The 17,325-nt window shown below is 43.0% G+C and overlaps 1 protein-coding gene across 2 annotated transcripts in view; it reads right to left on the bottom strand.

The window, feature by feature from the left end:
* Positions 1-622: 622 nt before the first annotated feature.
* The window catches only part of FCRL5 (Fc receptor like 5), a 65,784-nt gene continuing 49,081 nt past the window's right edge, over positions 623-17,325 (bottom strand). Inside the window, exons 10-16 of one of the 2 annotated variants that reach the window (XM_070365668.1) lie at positions 8,887-9,165; positions 8,328-8,444; positions 7,617-7,644; positions 6,193-6,275; positions 5,921-5,989; positions 3,620-3,651; positions 623-3,541 (exon numbers count right to left, since the gene is read on the bottom strand). In XM_070365668.1, coding sequence (XP_070221769.1) covers positions 3,452-3,541; positions 3,620-3,651; positions 5,921-5,989; positions 6,193-6,275; positions 7,617-7,644; positions 8,328-8,444; positions 8,887-9,165 — 698 coding nt within the window. In that variant the 3' untranslated portion in view covers positions 623-3,451. The remainder of the gene's footprint in view (positions 3,542-3,619; positions 3,652-5,920; positions 5,990-6,192; positions 6,276-7,616; positions 7,645-8,327; positions 8,445-8,886; positions 9,166-17,325) is intronic. The other variant, XM_070365659.1, reaches the window with a different exon arrangement.

Below are 17,325 nucleotides of genomic sequence, written 5' to 3' on the forward strand. Positions count from 1 at the left end.
CTAAAGGGAGATGTGATTTGGGAGATAGTTCAAAAATAAAGTTGACTAGGAATTCCATGGTGGTCCAGTGATTAAGACTCCATGCTTCTATTGCATGCCCCCCCACCCCCGGATTTGATTCCTCATCGGGGGCCTAGGGTCCTGCATGCTGTGTGGCGTGTCCAAGGAAAGACAGTTGACTGAACTGGCTTGGGCGACCAATTCGATGTAGAGACTCGGAGATGGCTATGCATCTTCTGTCTTGGGTGATTAGATAGAGTGCTATCTGCAACTAGGAAAAGAAGAAGATGGAAAACACAGAGAGAGGGGGGCAGAGAGAAGACAAAGAAAAGCAGAAGAAGAAGGGGGAAGGGAGGAGAAGAAGAAGGGAAAGGGAGGAGCAGGGAGGAAGAGATAGGGAAGGAGATAAGGAAGAAAAGGAAGAGAGGAGGGAAGGAAGGAAGGAAGAGATCACAGGAAGGAGAGCAGATTTCATGGGGACAACAGACTGGGTTTTATGTCATGTTTGAGATACCTGCAGGTCACTCAGGTTTTGAACAAAACACAGCACTCATCTCAAACTGATAGATGGCTCTCATAACAATGATTTTTACTGAGATTATATGTATGTATGTATGTATGTATATATATATAAAAGCTCTGAGATTGAAGGACATATATGCACTTCTCTGGGTTATAGATGAATTTGTGGAGGTGATGTTTATTTGTCAGGGGATTTGATAGACATCCAATTTGACAACCATTCGTTGAGCATCAGTTGATACCAGGCACCATGCTGGCTACCCGGGCTTTGCTTTTAAGGAACTCAGTCTTGTTGATGACCCAAAAATGCACATGTCTTTGTAGCAGAGGAACCATGTAGAGGAAAGAGCACTCTCCTGGGTTTAGTTTAGTTTAGTATGTGCTTTGCCACTAACTGGTTGCTTAATTTTCAGCTAGTTACACTTCCTCTCTGGTTCTCAACTTCCAACCACAAAGTTAGAGAAGTGGTTTAGATTAAACTATGCTGGGAGGGATTGGGGGCAGGAGGAGAAGGGGACGACAGAGGATGAGATGGCTGGATGGCATCACTGACTCAATGGACATGAGTCTGAGTGAACTCCGGGAGTTGGTGATGGACAGGGAGGCCTGGCGTGCTGCGATTCATGGGGTCGCAAAGAGTCAGACATGACTGAGCAACTGAACTAAACTGATGTTCCCTCCAAACATCAACCATTAGTGATTCCAAGTCTCACTGTATGGAAGTGCTATGGGTTCTCTGAGTTACACAGCAAATCCCTACTTGCTGTCTCACATATGGTATTATAAATTTCCCTGTTACCGTCTCCATACATCTCACCCTCTCCCTCCTCCCCTCCTGCTGTGTCCTGAGGTCTGTTTTCTATGTCTGTTTCTCCATTGCTGCCCTGAAAATAAATTCATCAGTACCATCTTTCTAGATTCCGGGTATGTGCATCTGTATATGATACTTATATTTCTCTTTCTGACTTACCTCACTCTGCATAATAGGCTCTAGGTATGACTCAGGGGACTCAAACAGGGGCTCTGTGACAATCCAGAAGAGTGGGGTGAGGAGGGAGATGAGAGAGAGGTTCAGGAGGGAGGGGAGATGGGTGTACCTATGACTGATTTTTGTTGATGTATGACAGAAAACCACAAAATTCTGTGAAGCAAATATCATTCAGTTAAAGAGCAAAGTGGGCCAAAAAAAAAAAAAAAATGCCATAACATCCCGAAGACAGATCCGTCCTAGGAAGGGCTGACATTTGACTCAGGGCTTGGTGAATGAACAGGATTCCAGGATATGCAAATAACAGGAAAGCCCTTCTATGGAGGAAGTACAAAGAGTCTATATTAGAAAATGGGGAAGATCACCCTGCGACTGAGAATAGGGTGTGGTGAACAACAGCTGTGGGAAAGCCTGGAGAGGGAAGTGGGCAGCACTGGGTGGAGAAGGATCATGAACTCCTTGCTAAGGGTTTTATTCTAGGCAATGGGGCTTGGAAATGATTCCCTCTGTACAATCCACTGGAGGTGGAGATCAAGATAAGGTGTGATGGGCATCATAAAAATGCAGCAAAGCATCCTATGGCTCAGAGGTGAGACAGATCAACTTTGAATGAAGAAGGCTAAGGGGTGTATTTATTCACAGTGTATTCAATCCCTTTATGGGAAAAATATGAGGCCCAAGGTGAGGAAACAAAGATAGTGGCGGCTACTTTTTCCCGGACCCAGGGTGACTGATGCATCCCAGCATATATAAGAGAAGTTCTTTTAGCAACAGCAGCTGATGGTGTTCTGGTGGAAGAACAGTGCAGAAATCCTGTGAGCTATATCAGTGGCCCACATGAAGTTGGGCAATGGACAGACAGAGCCCTCGCCACTTCTCCATGAACCTCTGCCAAAACCTACAAGGTCTGGGTACTTGGTAGACTCCTAGGATTAGTAGACTCTTAGGATCAGTAGCATCAGCATCATATGGGAGCTTGCTATACATACAGGGTCTTAGCCTCCATCCAGACCCACTGAATAAGACTCTGTGATCCCCAGGTGACCCATAAGCACTTTGAAGTTTGAGAAGCCTTCTTGCTTTCTGAACAGATCTCTCCTCACTCAAACTCCTTCTCTGAATTTACTTCCTATTTCCTGGATTTCCTAGGAAGCACACTGTATCAGATGCCAGTTTGAGGGTAAAAATATATCATAATGATCCACAATATCTTCCTCATTTATTTATTCATTCATTCATTCAAATAGTAATAAAGCACCTGCTATATTTCAATGTGCATTCTATTTGCATCTCTGGTCCTCCTGGCCATGACTGTGCTAGGTTCCTTCTGGCAGAATGGGAAGGATCTAGGTCCGAGTGTGTGAAATCCACATACTTGGACAGGTAGATATTGTTACATGGGCAGGAGAGAAGTTATCCTGGTGTCAGATACTGAGTTTAGAGTTTCAGACACACAGGTGAGTATGGAACGCAGTCCCACCATGGAGAGGTCTATAACAAATCCAGTGTACACATCTCATGGGTGTGTGCTATCGCATTCGGCAGAGCCCACCATAGCCATACCAGACTGATGGCAACTGAGAAAAGCATTGACTGAGAGCAGGTTGTATTCATGGCAGAGCTTGGGTGTTGTCATCATGGAAGAATAGTGGGGATATGTCTGAAGCTCAAGCACAATAAGGAAGCCAGGCAACATCATGGGCCCTGGGTTGGGAACAATATGCTGTTTGGGATATGTGGCAGGGCTGTCAATTTGGAAGTAGACAGGAGTCCCTTGGGGCCCTGTGTTTTGTTCAGATGAGGGTGTGGGCACTTGGGGCACTGGCTGCTGGGTGTGGCCTGGGGTGGCTTAAATCTTCCCACTTCAATGTCCCTTCCACGACCCTGCAAGAATGGCTCTGGAGTGCAGAGGTTGAGGCAGCAGTCTGGAGCTATGTGGACTCATCTGTGAGGAGTTAATGGATCCAAGAACTGGGGCTTAGAGGCTGCGGTGGAAGCCCCCTTCACCTGGGAGTAGATGACACATGAATCCTGGGAGAAAGAGCACACAGGTGAGGGCCAGAGACCGGTGGGCCTGAGATGGGAGGGTGCACAAGGCATGGGACTCACCGTGTTCTTAAAAGGCTCTGGTTCAGAGGCCGCTGTGGAAAGAAGGGAAGCATTCAAATGTGAACTCAATTCTCCACTTGTATCCAAGCTACAAGAAGGCCCAGCCACAGCCTTCTCCATGGGGCCCGCACAGCCACTGAACCTTTTCTAAGACCCTCAGCCTCACAGCTTCCACCAGCTATCTCTGCAGCATCACTACACTCTTTGTTCCCCATGCAGAGCTCCCCCAGGGGCTCTCAAAAGGAAGAAATCAACTTTTATTTTGTTTATGCTTTGATCATAGATTAATAGTGAATATTATGGAGAGGGGCTTCCCATGTGGCTCAATGGTAAAGAAGCCACCTGCCAGCGTAGATGTGGGTTCGATCCCTGGGTCGAGAAGATCCCCTGGAGTAGGAAATGGCAACCCACTCCAGTATTCTTGCCATGAGAACCCCATGGACAGAGGAGCCTGGTGGGTTACAGACCACGGGATCACTAAGTCAGACACTGACTGAGCATGCACGCACGTTATGGAGAAGCAGCTGGCTTCGAGCAGATTCCAGATCCAGACCACCTAAACTGAGCTCCAGGACAGCTGTGCCACCTCTGTGGCCTTGGATAAGTCACTCAGTATCTCCTGCTTTAGTTGTCTCATCTGTATGATGGGAATAATAATATCTATCTATAGGGTTGTGTGTCCATGTGATTTCTAATATCTGTTATACATTGAGCAATTCCAATGTGAGGGTACAATTCTGAAGGCTATTAACAAACAAACTATAAATATGTATGTATATTTTTAAGGCATATACAATTTAACATTTATTTATAGTACTCAGAACTGTACCAGGCACATAAGAACTGCTCAACACATGTTGATATGATACTAGAAGTTGCTAGTATTATTACTATATTTTCTTAAAGCTGGAAGGAAATATGGCATTCATCAAGCAGGACTTTGTCTTTTAGCTTGGAGTGAATTCTAAGGCTCCCTGGAACTGTCCTGAGAAGCAGAGCTTGGCCCAACACTTGGATTCTGGAGACAAACTGTTCTGTGACTTCAGGCTGGTCATTTAAGGTCTCTTTGCCTCCATTTCCTCATCTAAGAAGTGGGGATAATAGCAGTACTCTCATCAAAGGGGATTATAAGTGTGAATAGTTCATTCATGTTAGAGGTCAAGAGGCCACTGAACCAAGAATAGAACAAAAAAACAGTTCATTTGTCATTTGATTTTATATAAGAGGGATCAAAAAAAAGGGGGGGGGGAGCAGAATAGCTAAAATCACGTGGCAGATTTTTTCAGAATAGAATTAGAACAGCCCCAAAGGTTGTTCTTTCCTTTGGCTGCAGGCAGAAGCCAGGCTGGGATTGTTCACTGCAGACCATCTACCAGGGGGGAGAAATAATGATGCAGCCAGACAACCAGCATAGACTCATCATAAAAGGTGCTCAGATTCTGTTGCTACTATAGCATCTCTACATCTGCTTCCTCATCTGGTCCTTACAATAACCCTATGAGAGAGTGTGTTTAGCTGAATAATGTCTCCCACAAAGATGTCCATGTCCTGACCCCTAGAACCTGTGAATATGTGACTCTAGATGGTGAAAGGGGTTTTTGCACATGTGATTAAGATTAAGGACCTTGAAATGGAGGGATTTTCCTAGATTACCCAGGTGGGACTTTAAGGAGAACTTTAAAATCTGAGAACCTTTCCTAGCTGTGATCAGAGGCAGCACTGACTATTGAAGGAACGGTTAGATAGATGCCACATTGCTGCTTTAAGGACAGAGGGATGGGACCATGAGCCATGGAAAGGGGTATCCTTTAGAAGCTGGAAAAGGCAAGGAAATATATTCTTCCCTGGAGCTTCCAGGAAGGAACTCTGTGGACACTTATTTTGGTCCAGTGAGACCTGAGTTAGATGTCTGATTTACAGCACAGTAAGATAATTAACTAGTATTGTTTAAGCCCTTGTGGTTGTTTGCCACAGCAGCAGTAAAAAAAAGATACAAGCATTAAAGACAGTCCTGTCTCATTTCACAGACAGGACATGGAAGCTCTGAGGGATTAAGTGACTGCCCAGGGCAATGGATTCATTACTCAGATGATGCTGAGGCCATCGATAGAGAATGGAGAAAGCAGTTCTGCACAATAAGCTTGAGTTAATCCCAGTAATATAGCTGGGCATGACTCAAGAAGTCCAGTGACCCAGAACAAGGGGCACATCTATGTCTGGTTGGCCCAGACCCACTGAAGGGGTGGAGACTGAGCCACACACAGCAATCAACCACCAAAATCAAGGGTCCTTGGGTCTTACCTGTGAGTTTGTTCTCCTTCTTCACACTCCAGACTTCCGAGTACACCACCTCTCCTCTGTTAGGATTTACTTGGAGAGAAGTTGACACTTGAGAGGATTCTAAGATTCTTGCCCCCTTGTCTTGCTACTTCTTTGTCCCCCAGTCATAGCTTATTCTCTAGAGGGAGCAGAGCCCTCTGAGCCTCTGTACTGTCCCTTCCTCATTTCCTGTCCCACCCCTTCCCAGACCAACCCTGGGGTCCCTGCCGAAATGGAGGGTCTTCAGTCCTCACCATTGCTGTATACTGGTTGCAGTTCTATCCAGCCTGGTACATTGTGGTAGGTGGACTCTTGGGGATCTGGGGCTGAAGGATTCCTATGAAACAGAAACATTGATGTTTCCCAGAAATCCTGAAAAAGTAGATCTAAGGATCATTCCCTGTTAGCAAGTCTTTATCACAGGATAGTTGCCAAGCCTGGAAACATAGATGAGTGTATAATAAATACTCTATTGTTAGAGATGATTAAATTATAAATCATAATATTAATCCAGACTTTATGGTATGTATCTGGTATGTACTAAGCACTGTGCTAGTACCTATAACAATATTAAGTTGATTCTGTTTTTTTCTCTATTTTATAGATGGAAAAAAAATGGAGGTTCTAACAGATGATCTGCTGAAGACTATGTAACTAGAAAAGGAAAGAACCAAGATTCAAACCTGGCTCCAAAGTCTATACTTTCAGAAATATTGGTATCTCAGAGAAATCCATAATCAGAAAGGCTCAGAGGAACTCGGGATGGTTTGGATGTTGCTACTATGAGCTTGCCCAGGAATAGTTGTGGTGTGGCTCCTAAAGTCAACCTTGGGAATCCAAGATGGCAGCCCCTTCTTCACAGGCCCCACCTCCTATTAGCAGAGAGGTGTCTCTGGATGGCCAAGTTGTGTGACTTCATCTTCTTGGCTGTCATCACAACAGATATTGGTTAGGCTGGGCTGGCCATGACCTAATCAGAGCTTTCCAGGCTTATTAACCTTAGAGCATGTTAGGAAATAGATGGGTTCTGTGCTCATGGTGATCACTCATACAAACTAGGCAACAGTGGACCAAGGACGTAAGTTTATAAATAAAAAGCAATCACTTGCTGAAAGGGAAAAAAAATGGAGAAGGAAATGGCAGTATTCTTGCCTGGAGAAGTCCATGGACAGAGGAGCCTGGAGGATTACAGTCCATGGGGTTGCAAAGAGTCAGACGCAACTGAGCATACAGGCATGAAAGAAAAAAAGGCCTGTTTAGCTAAGTTGGTGGGTGAGAAAGTCCAGGGAATTGCCTTGAGATAACCCAAGGGAGGTGGCAACATGGAACTGGCATAACCCATCTCAGTGACATGAAGCAGTGACTGTGCTCTCAGCAGTGAAAGTGAAAGTGTTAGTCCCTCAGTCATGTCCCACTCTTTAAGACCCCATGGACTGTAGCATGCCAGGCTCCTCTGTCCTTGGAATTCTCCAGGCAAGAATACTGGAGTGGGTAGCTATATCCTTCTCCCAGGGATCTTCCCAACCCAGGGATCAAATCCAGGTCTCCCACATTGAGAGCAGATTCTTTACCATCTGAGCCACCAGGGAATCCCCGTTCTTAGCAGTAGCCAGATTCAATTTCATTTTTATACCCAGTGGCATTTCATTAACCATATGGGAATACAGCCAGGCCTTACCTGGAGGAGTCAACTGTAGGCTTTCCTCCTGAAAGGAAAGCAGAGAAGCATTGAGTCCAGGAAAAGGAAGACTTCACAAGTCTTCCTATGAGCAGAGCTCATAGGAAGCTCATCTAGAACCTGCCAGAAGTCACTGTCACTAAAATGTGAACCACGCTTTGATATTCACAATGGAGGTAGCAGATTGGGCAAAAACTACTGATCCTGGCTTCCAGAAGTTTATAGTTATAATGCAAAAGGGTAGCCCACAATCCATAATTGTTTAACCTGGAGTTTGTGAAGAACAATGCTCAATAGCTGGATTGGGAAAAGAGACTTATCTACTATGAAAGTACAATACATTTACAAAATTAATAAGTTATCAAAATTTCATTTGATTTCTGTTCTTGCTCCCATTTCTCAGAGTTTTTCTTCTTCTATTCCTGTTCCTAGGGAGTCTTTCAAGGGTAGCAAGGGAGATACACTGCAATTTGTCATGTTGGATAAACTACATCTTGTAAAAGCAACTTCCACCCAAAAGGGCTGTTTTGGCAACTTGGCATTTGAAGAAGACAAATTCTGGAGGATCTAGAGGGGAAGGTAGGAGATGTGGAATTGTGCAGAAAGGAACTGTTGAGAGCTTGGGGGTGGTTCCAAAGGCAGCATGAGCCTAAAGGAACAGAGATGGGAAGGACAGGGACTCAAGCAAAGGTTAGCCAGGGAGTCACCCACCTGCTTTTCTCAGGAGCCAGCAGTAGAACAGCAGTGCCACGGCAGCAATGGCCATCATGCTGAGCAGCCCCCCGGTGACACTGGTGGCGATAAGGCTGTTTTTGCTCCCTGTCAGTCCTGAGGGGGAGACCCCAGGCATGAGCCAGAGGGAGAGGCTTATGGTCTTGAACTGCCTGACCCCTGAAGCTGATGCCTGGGAGAGAGGATGAACCAAGGGGAGCAGGACTCTTGAGATTAAGCAGGTATAGATGTGGCCCAGGAAATGGCTCTTCTCTTTGTGGGGAAGACTATATCTGTGGCTGATGCAAGGGTTGAGGGTCAGGATGGATGATACTAACTGATGAACATTAAATTCAATGGTCCTCTTTGGCTTTCCTTTCCCATCCAAATTACATGCTCTCAGAAACACTTCTGAAATTAACAACTTGGAATGCTTCCTGCTTTGTGTACCTGTTCCTGAGAGGCACCACCCTGGTCAAGTATTGAGAGGGCACTCAGAGCATCCTTGGAGGACATTTTTTGTCCTCCATGCCCTGGGGCCTGGGCATGGAAAACTTACCCATGACCGAAAGTGTCACTGCCTCACTGCGCTGGGGACCCAGGCCATTGTCGGCCTCACAGGAGTAGGTCCCAGAATGATCTGCAGTCAGCGAGAGGTTTAAGGACACTCCTTGTCCAGAGTGAGACGTGCTGGTCTCCAGGGTGATGTTATTGTGATAAAACCAGTACAGGATCGGGGTAGAGCCTCTCTGAGCCTCACAGCGAAGTTCTAATACATCACCCACCACAACCTGGGCCCTGGCGGTCCTCAGGGTGAGGACAGGGCGAGACACTGGAACTGGGGGAAAACAAAAAGTCAACAGAAGGTCCTATTGCCAACATATTTATAAAGGAACAAAAAATAATGTAAACAAATAATAAAAGTCAGTTCACAACCTAGGAAAATGGGTTGAAAACATGTATGACAGACAAAGCTAGTGACCTGAATCCACGAACAGCTTTTAATGCACAAGAATATCCAACAGGAAAGTGTGAAAAGGCTATGAGCCACTAGAAACTTCAAATAGCCAATAAATATATAAAAATATTATCTTCCTCATTATTTATTAACTGTTTACACACAAAATACCCATCAGATTGGCAAAGGTTAATACAGGCAGATAATTATGATGGAGTTGTGGATTAACAGGCACCTTGATAGGCTCTTGGTGGGAACGCATATTTGAGACACTTTCTTGAATGGAGATTTGGCAGTATTGACCAAATTGAAAATGCACTTAAATTTTGACCCAGCAAATCTACTTATAAGACTATTTTCTTTAGGGCTACTAACATGACTAACATGGGAGAACAAGATGGCAGAGGAGTTGGTGGACATGGAGTACATCTCTCCCCACAGATACATCAGGAATGCACCTTCAGACACAGAAGTGCATGCAGAACACCAGCTGCGAGACGACAGAAATACATGACCAGCGGAAAAGAATATATAGATCCATGCAAAACTCGGTAGGATGAAGGAACTAGGGGGGAAAACAGAAGTGTTACTAGGACTGGACCTACCCTCCTAGGTGGGGGAACTGAAACAGGGGTCCGGTCCCCACATTGGGGCAATGTCTGAGTCGGAGGAGAAACATTTAAGGTTGAGAGGGAAACAGCTCATCTGCGGCAGCCTAAATGGAATGAGAACCAGAGAGTCCTTGCCACAGCCATATATACCCTGGACAGGGACACAGGTCCCCTGGAAGGTACAGTAGCTGGGAGCTGAAGTGTAGGGATTGTGGAGCAATCCCAGGGTGAGGGCTGCTGTTGACTGTGGAGAAACAGATTGAGGGGATGTGAAGGAGGAGATTGTGGTGGGAAATGTGGAGGAAAGCCGGACAGCCATGGAAGCAAGGTGATACTGCTGAGTCACACTTAGGGGGTGGAGTCATCACCATACCCTTTCTCTCCCTACATGCCAGCATCTGCAGCTAAACAATAGAGAGGCTGGCCCATCAAATGCCTGATGAACTGAGGACCCCACCCAGGGTGCCCCTTAAAATGCCTGATATGCTGATCTACAGAGTAGGAACCCAGTCAAGGGGGGCCCTCTATGTGTCAGACACACCAAACAACAGAGAAGGACCCCAGGCAAAGGAGCCCTCTAAGTGCCAGAACAGGTGGAGCTATGGAGAAAAACTAGTCAAAGAGGCTTTTTGATCGCCAGCTACAAGAGGCTTGAAGAAAGACTCTGATAGGGCCATAACTCCTGTGGTTATGTGCCTCCTGTGGAGGCAGTCCATGTCCTGGACTTGTCCACACCAAGTGTGCCACCAGGGTCCCCACAAGTCAAGCAGCTGCACCACCTTCACACTCAACCCTCACTGGGGCAGAGCTGCCATAGGCAAAAAAAAAAAAAAAAAAAAATCTTGCATCTATGCACTCAGGGTTGCTTCAGTCGTGTCTAATTCTTCTCTGTCAGGGGGGATCTCCAGGCAAGAATACTGGAGCGTATTGGCCAATACTGGTTGCCATACCCTTTTAGAGCACTATATTTCCTGCTGCCATAGCCTCCAACTCCCCTGAGTACCTGGTGCTGCCAGAACCCCTGAGACCCAAGCAGCTGCACCACCTCCACATCTAGCCCTCACTGGGGCAGGCCCAAGTCCTCCAGGGCAGCCTCAGGAACAAACCCCAGTGGACAATCCACATCAGACGTGGAAATAAAGCCACAATTGAAACCCAGGGGCAGTGTGGCTAAGGAAGAAGACCCAAAACCTTCCCACCAGCTGTACAAGCTGCAGATTAAATCTATATGATCAACTAGGCAGACTATGTGTCTATGGAATATATAAAAGGACATTGAGAGCTCCCACAAAAGAAAACGCACTAGTTCTGATAGGTGGACACTGGAGGCAAGAACACACAGGAGTAAGACCAGATTAGAATCTGAGTTGCCCCCACAGCAGGTCCAGAGATCAGCACAGTGTTAGAGGGCATCCTAGGGAGGTGAGAAGAAAAAGATCTACAAAATCAACCCCAAACAATTAAGAAAATGGCAATAGGTACATATATATCAATAATTACTTTAAGTGTTAATGGATTAAATGCTCCCACCAAAAGACACAGACTGGCTGAATGGATAAAAAAACAAGACCTATATATATGCTGTCTACAAGAAACCCACTTCAGACCTAAAGACACTTACAGACTGAAAGTGAGAAGATGGAAAAATATATTCCATGCAAATGGGAAGCAAAAGAAAGCTGGAGTAGCAATCCTCATATCAGACAAAATAGACTTTAAGATAAAGAAGATTACAGGAGATAAGGAAGGACACTACTTAATGATCAAGGGATCAATCCAAGAGGGAGACATAACAATTGTAAATATCTGTGTACCCAATATAGGAGCACCTCAATACATAAGACAAACGCTAACATACATAAAAGGAGAAATTGACAGTAACACAATAATGCTAGGAGATTTTAACACGCCACTCACACCAATGGACAGATCATCAAAACAGAAAATTAATAAGGAAACACAAGTCTTAAATGATACATTAGATGAGATGGGTCTCATTGATGTCTACAGCACATTCCATCCAAATGCAGAAGAATACACATTCTTCTCAAGTGCACATGGAACATTCTCCAGAATAGACCACATATTGGGTCACAAATCAAACTTCAGTAAATTTAAGAAAATTGAAGTCATATCAAGTATCTTCTCTGACCACAACACTATGAGACTAGGTCTCAATTACAAGAAAAAACTGTAAAAACACAAAAACATGGAGATTAAACAATAAATTTCTAAATAACCAACAGGTTACTGAAGAAACCAAAAGGGAAATAAAAAAATTATAGAAATAAATGACAATGAAAACACAACAACTCAAAACCTATGGGATGCAGCAAAAGCCATTCTAAGAGGGAAGTTTATAGCAATACAATCCTACCTCAAAAAATAAGAAAAACATCAAATAGACAACCTAACTTTACACCTAAAACAACTGGAAAGTGAAGAACAAAGAAACCCCAAAATTAGTAGAAGGAAAGAAATCATAAAGATCTGAGCAGAAATAAATGAAAAAGAAATGAAAGAAACAGTAGTAAAGATTCATAAAACTAAAAGCTGGTTCTTTGAGAAGATAAACAAAATTGACAAATCTTTAGCCACACTCATCAAGAAAAAAGAGAGAAGAATCAAATCAACAAAATTAGAAATGAAAAAATTGAAGTTACAACAGAGAAGGCAGAAATACAAAGGATTATAAGAGACAATTATGAACAGTCATATGGCAGTAAAATGGATAGCCTGGGAGAAATGGACAGATTCTTAGAAAAGTTCAATCTTCCAAGACTGAGCCAGGAAGAAATAGAAATTATGAACAACCCAATTACAAGCATTGAAATTGAAGCTGTGATCAAAAATCTCCCAAAAGCCCAGGACCAGATGGCTTCACAGGAGAATTCTATCAAACGTTTAGAAAAGAGCTAATGCCTATCCTTCTAAAACTCTTTCAAAATCTTGCAGAGGAAGGAACACTTCCAAACTCACTCTACAAGACCACCCTCACCCTGATACCAAAACCAGACAAAGACAACACAAAAAAAGAAAACTACAGGTGAATGTAACTGATGAACATAGATGCAAAACTCCTCAACAAAATTTTAGCAAATAAAATTCAGGAACACATCAAAAAGCCCATACACCATAATCAAGTTGGATTTATTCCAGGGATGCAAGGATTGTTCAATATATGGAAATCAATCAATGTGATATACCATATTAACAAATTGAAAAATAAAAACCATATGATAATCTCAATAGAGGTAGAAAAAGCCTTTGACAAAATTCAGCACCTGTTTATACTTAAAATTCTTCAAAAAACTGGCATAGAAAAAAATCTACCTCAGTTAAGGCCAAATATGATAAGCCTACAGCAAACATTACTCTCAATGGTGAAAAACTGAAAGCATTCTCCCTATATCAGGAACAAGACAAGAGTGTTCACTTTCACCACTATTATTCAACATAGTTCTGGAAGTCCTAGCTACAGCAATCATAGAAGAACAAGAAATAAAAGGAATCTAGATCAGAAAAAAAGAAGTAAAGCTCTCACTGTTTGCAGATGACATGGTACTGTACATAGAAAACCCTAAGGATAGTATCAGAAAATTATTAGAGCTAATCAGTAAATTTCACAAAGTTTTAGGATACAAAATCAATACACAGAAATCACTTGAGTTTCTATATGCTAACAATGAAAACTCAGAAAGAGAATTTAAGGAATCAATCCCATTCAGCACTGCAACAAAAAAGAATTAAATGTCTAGGAATAAACTTACCTAAGGAGACAAAACAACTGTACACAGAAAATTATAAGACACTAATGAAAGAAATCAAATATGGCATAAATAGATGGAGAGATATTCCATGTACCTGGGTAGGAAGAATCAATATTGTGAAAATGACTATACTGCCAAACGCAATCTATAGACTCAATACGATCCCTATTAAATTACCAATGGCATTTTTCACAGAACTAGAACAAAAAAATTCACAATTTAAATGGAAACACAAAAGACCCCAAATAGTCAAAACAGTCTTGAGAAAGAAGAATGTAGCTGATGGAATCAACCTTCCTGACTTCAGATTATACTACAAAGCTACAGTCATCAAGATAATATGATACTGACACAAACAAAAATATAGACCAATGAAACCCATAGGTGCATGGGTTTATTTCTAGGCTTTCTATCTAGAAATAAACCCATGCACCTATGGGTACCTTATTTTTGACAAAGGAGGCAAGAATATACAATGGGGGCAAAGACAGCCTCTTCAATAAATGGTGCTGGGAAAACTGGACAGCTACATGTAAAAGAATGAAATTAGAACACTTCCTAACACCACACACAGAGATAAACTCAAAATGGATTACAGACCTAAGTGTAAGACCAGAAACTATAAAACTCTTAGAGAAAAACATAGGCAGAACACTCGGTGACATGAATCAAAGCAAGATCCTCTATGACCCACCTCCTAGAGTAATGGAAATGAAAATAAAAGTAAACAAGTGAGACCTGATTAAACTTAAAAGTTTTGCACAGCAAAGGAAACTATAAGCAAGGTGAAAAGACAACCTTCAGAATGGGAGAAAATAACGGCAAATGAAGCAACTGACAAAGGATTAATTTTCAAAATATACAAGCAGTTCATACAACTCAATACCAGAAAAACAACCAACCCAATTAAAAAGTGGGAAAAGGACCTAAACAGACTTTTCTCCAAAGACATACAGATGGCTAACAAACACATGAAAAGATGTTTAGTATTGCTCACTATTAGAGAAATGCAAATCAAAACTACAATGAGATATCACCTCACACTGGTCAGAATGGCTGTCCTCCAAAAGTCTCCAAACAATAAATGCTGGAGAGGCTGTGGAGAAAAGGGAATGCTCTTGCACTGTTGGTGGGAATGTAAATTGATACAGCCACTATGGAAGACGGTATGGAGATTCCTTTAAAAAACTAGGAATAAAACCACCATCAGTTCAGTTCAGTTCAGTCACTCAGACGTGTCCGTCTCTTTGCGACCCCATGAATCGCAGCATGCCAGGCCTCCCTGTCCATCACCAACTCCCAGAGGTCACTCAGACTCATATCCATCAAGTCAGCGATACCATCCAGCCATCTCATTCTCTGTCGTCCCCTTCTCCTCCTGCCCGCAATCCCTCCCAGCACCTGACTCTTTTCCAATGAGTCAATTCTTCGCATGAGGTGGCCAAAGTATTGGAGTTTCAACTTTATTATCATTCCTTCCAAAGAAATCCCAGGGCTGATCTCCTTCAGAATGGACTGGTTGGATCTCCTTGCAGTCCAAGGGACTCTCAAGAGTCTTCTCCAACACCACAGTTCAAAATCATCAATTCTTTGGTGTTCAGCTTTCTTCACAGACTAACTCTCATATCCATACATGACCACTGGAGAAACCATAGCCTTGACTAGACGGACCTTTGTTGGCAAAGTAATGTCTCTGCTTTTGAATATGCTATCTAGGTTGGTCATAACTTTCCTTCCAAGGAGTAAGCGTCTTTTAATTTCATGGCTGCAGTCACCATCTGCAGTGATTTTGGAGCCCCCCAAAATAAAGTCTGACACTGTTTCCACTGTTTCCCCATCTATTTCCCATGAAGTCATGGGACCGGATGCCATGATCTTAGTTTTCTGAATGTTGAGTTTTAAGCCAACTTTTTCACTCTCCTCTTTCACCTTCATCAAGAGGCCTTTTAGTTCCTCTTCACTTTCTGCCATAGGGTGGTGTCATCTGCATATCTGAGGTTATTGAGATTTCTCCCAGCAATCTTGATTCCAGCTTGTGCTTCTTCCAGCCCAGCGTTTCTCATGATGTACTCTGCATAGAAGTTAAATAAGCAGGGTAACAATATACAGCCTTGACATACTCCTTTTCCTATTTGGAACCAGTCTGTTGTTCCATGTCCAGTTCTAACTGTTGCTTCCTGACCTGCATATAGGTTTCTCAAGAGGCAGGTCAGGTGGTCTGGTATTCCCATCTCTTTCAGAATTTTCCACAGTTTCTTGTGATCCACACAGTCAAAGGCTTTGGCATAGTCAATAAAGCAGAAATAGATGTTTTTCTGGAACTCTCTTGCTTTTTCTATGATCCAGAGGATGTTGGCAATTTGATCTCTAATTCCTCTGCCTTTTCTAAAACCAGCTTGAACATCAGGAAGTTCACGGTTCACGTATTGCTGAAGCCTGGCTTGGAGAATTTTGAGCATTCCTTTACTAGCATGTAAGATGAGTGCAATTGTGCGGTAATTTGAGCATTCTTTGGCATTGCCTTTCTTTGGGATTGGAATGAAAACTGACCTTTTCCAGTCTTGTGGCCACTGCTGAGTTTTCCAAATTTGCTGGCATATTGAGTGCAGCACTTTCACAGCATCATCTTTCAGGATTTGAAAGAGCTCAACTGGAATTCCAGCACCTCTACTATCTTTGTTCGTAGTGATACTTTCTAAGGCCCACTTGACTTCACATTCCAGGATATCTGGCTCTAGGTCAGTGATCACACCATTGTGATTATCTGGGTCATGATGATCTTTTTTGTACAGTTCTTTTGTGTATTCTTGCCACGTCTTCTTAATATCTTCTGCTTCTGTTTGGTCCATACCATTTCTGTCCTTTATTGAGCTCATCTTTGCATGAAATGTTCCCTTGGTATCTCTAATTTTCTTGAAGAGATCTCTAGTCTTTCCCATTCTGTGGTTTTCCTCTATTTCTTTGCATTGATTGCTGAGGAAGGCTTTCTGATCTCTTCTTGCTATTCTTTAGAACTCTGCATTCAGATGTTTATATCTTTCCTTTTCTCCTTTGCTTTTGGTTTCTTTTCTTTTCACAGCTATTTGTAAGGCCTCCCCAGACAGCCATTTTGCTTTTTTGCATTTCTTTTCCATGCGCGGGCGCAGGAGGGCCTAGAGGAGCTATTCCACTTTCAAGATCAGAAGGGGCAGCAGTGAGGAGATACCCCTCTTCCAACGTAAGGAGCAGTGGCTGCGCTTTGCTGGAGCAGCCATGAAGAGATACCCCACATCCAAGGTAAGAGAAACCCAAGTAAAACCATCATATGACCTAACAATCCCACTCCTAGGCATATACTCTGAGGAAATCAAAATTGAAAAAGACACATGTATCCCATTGTTCATTGAAGCACTATTTACAATAGCTAGAACATGGAAGCAACCTAGATGTCCATGAACAGATGAATGGATAAAGAAGTTGTGGTACATATACACAATGGAATATTAGTCATAAAAAAGAATGCATTTGAGTCATTTCTAATGAGGTGGATGAACCTAGAACCTATTATACAGAGTGAAGTAAGTCAGAGAAAGATAAATACCTTATTCTAATGCCTATATACATAATCTAGAAAAATGTTACTGAGGAATTTATTTACAGGGCAGCAATGGAGAAACAGA

The sequence above is a fragment of the Bos mutus genome, chromosome 3 (genome assembly GCF_027580195.1).
Source record: "Bos mutus isolate GX-2022 chromosome 3, NWIPB_WYAK_1.1, whole genome shotgun sequence".
NCBI classification, from domain to species: Eukaryota; Metazoa; Chordata; class Mammalia; order Artiodactyla; family Bovidae; genus Bos; species Bos mutus.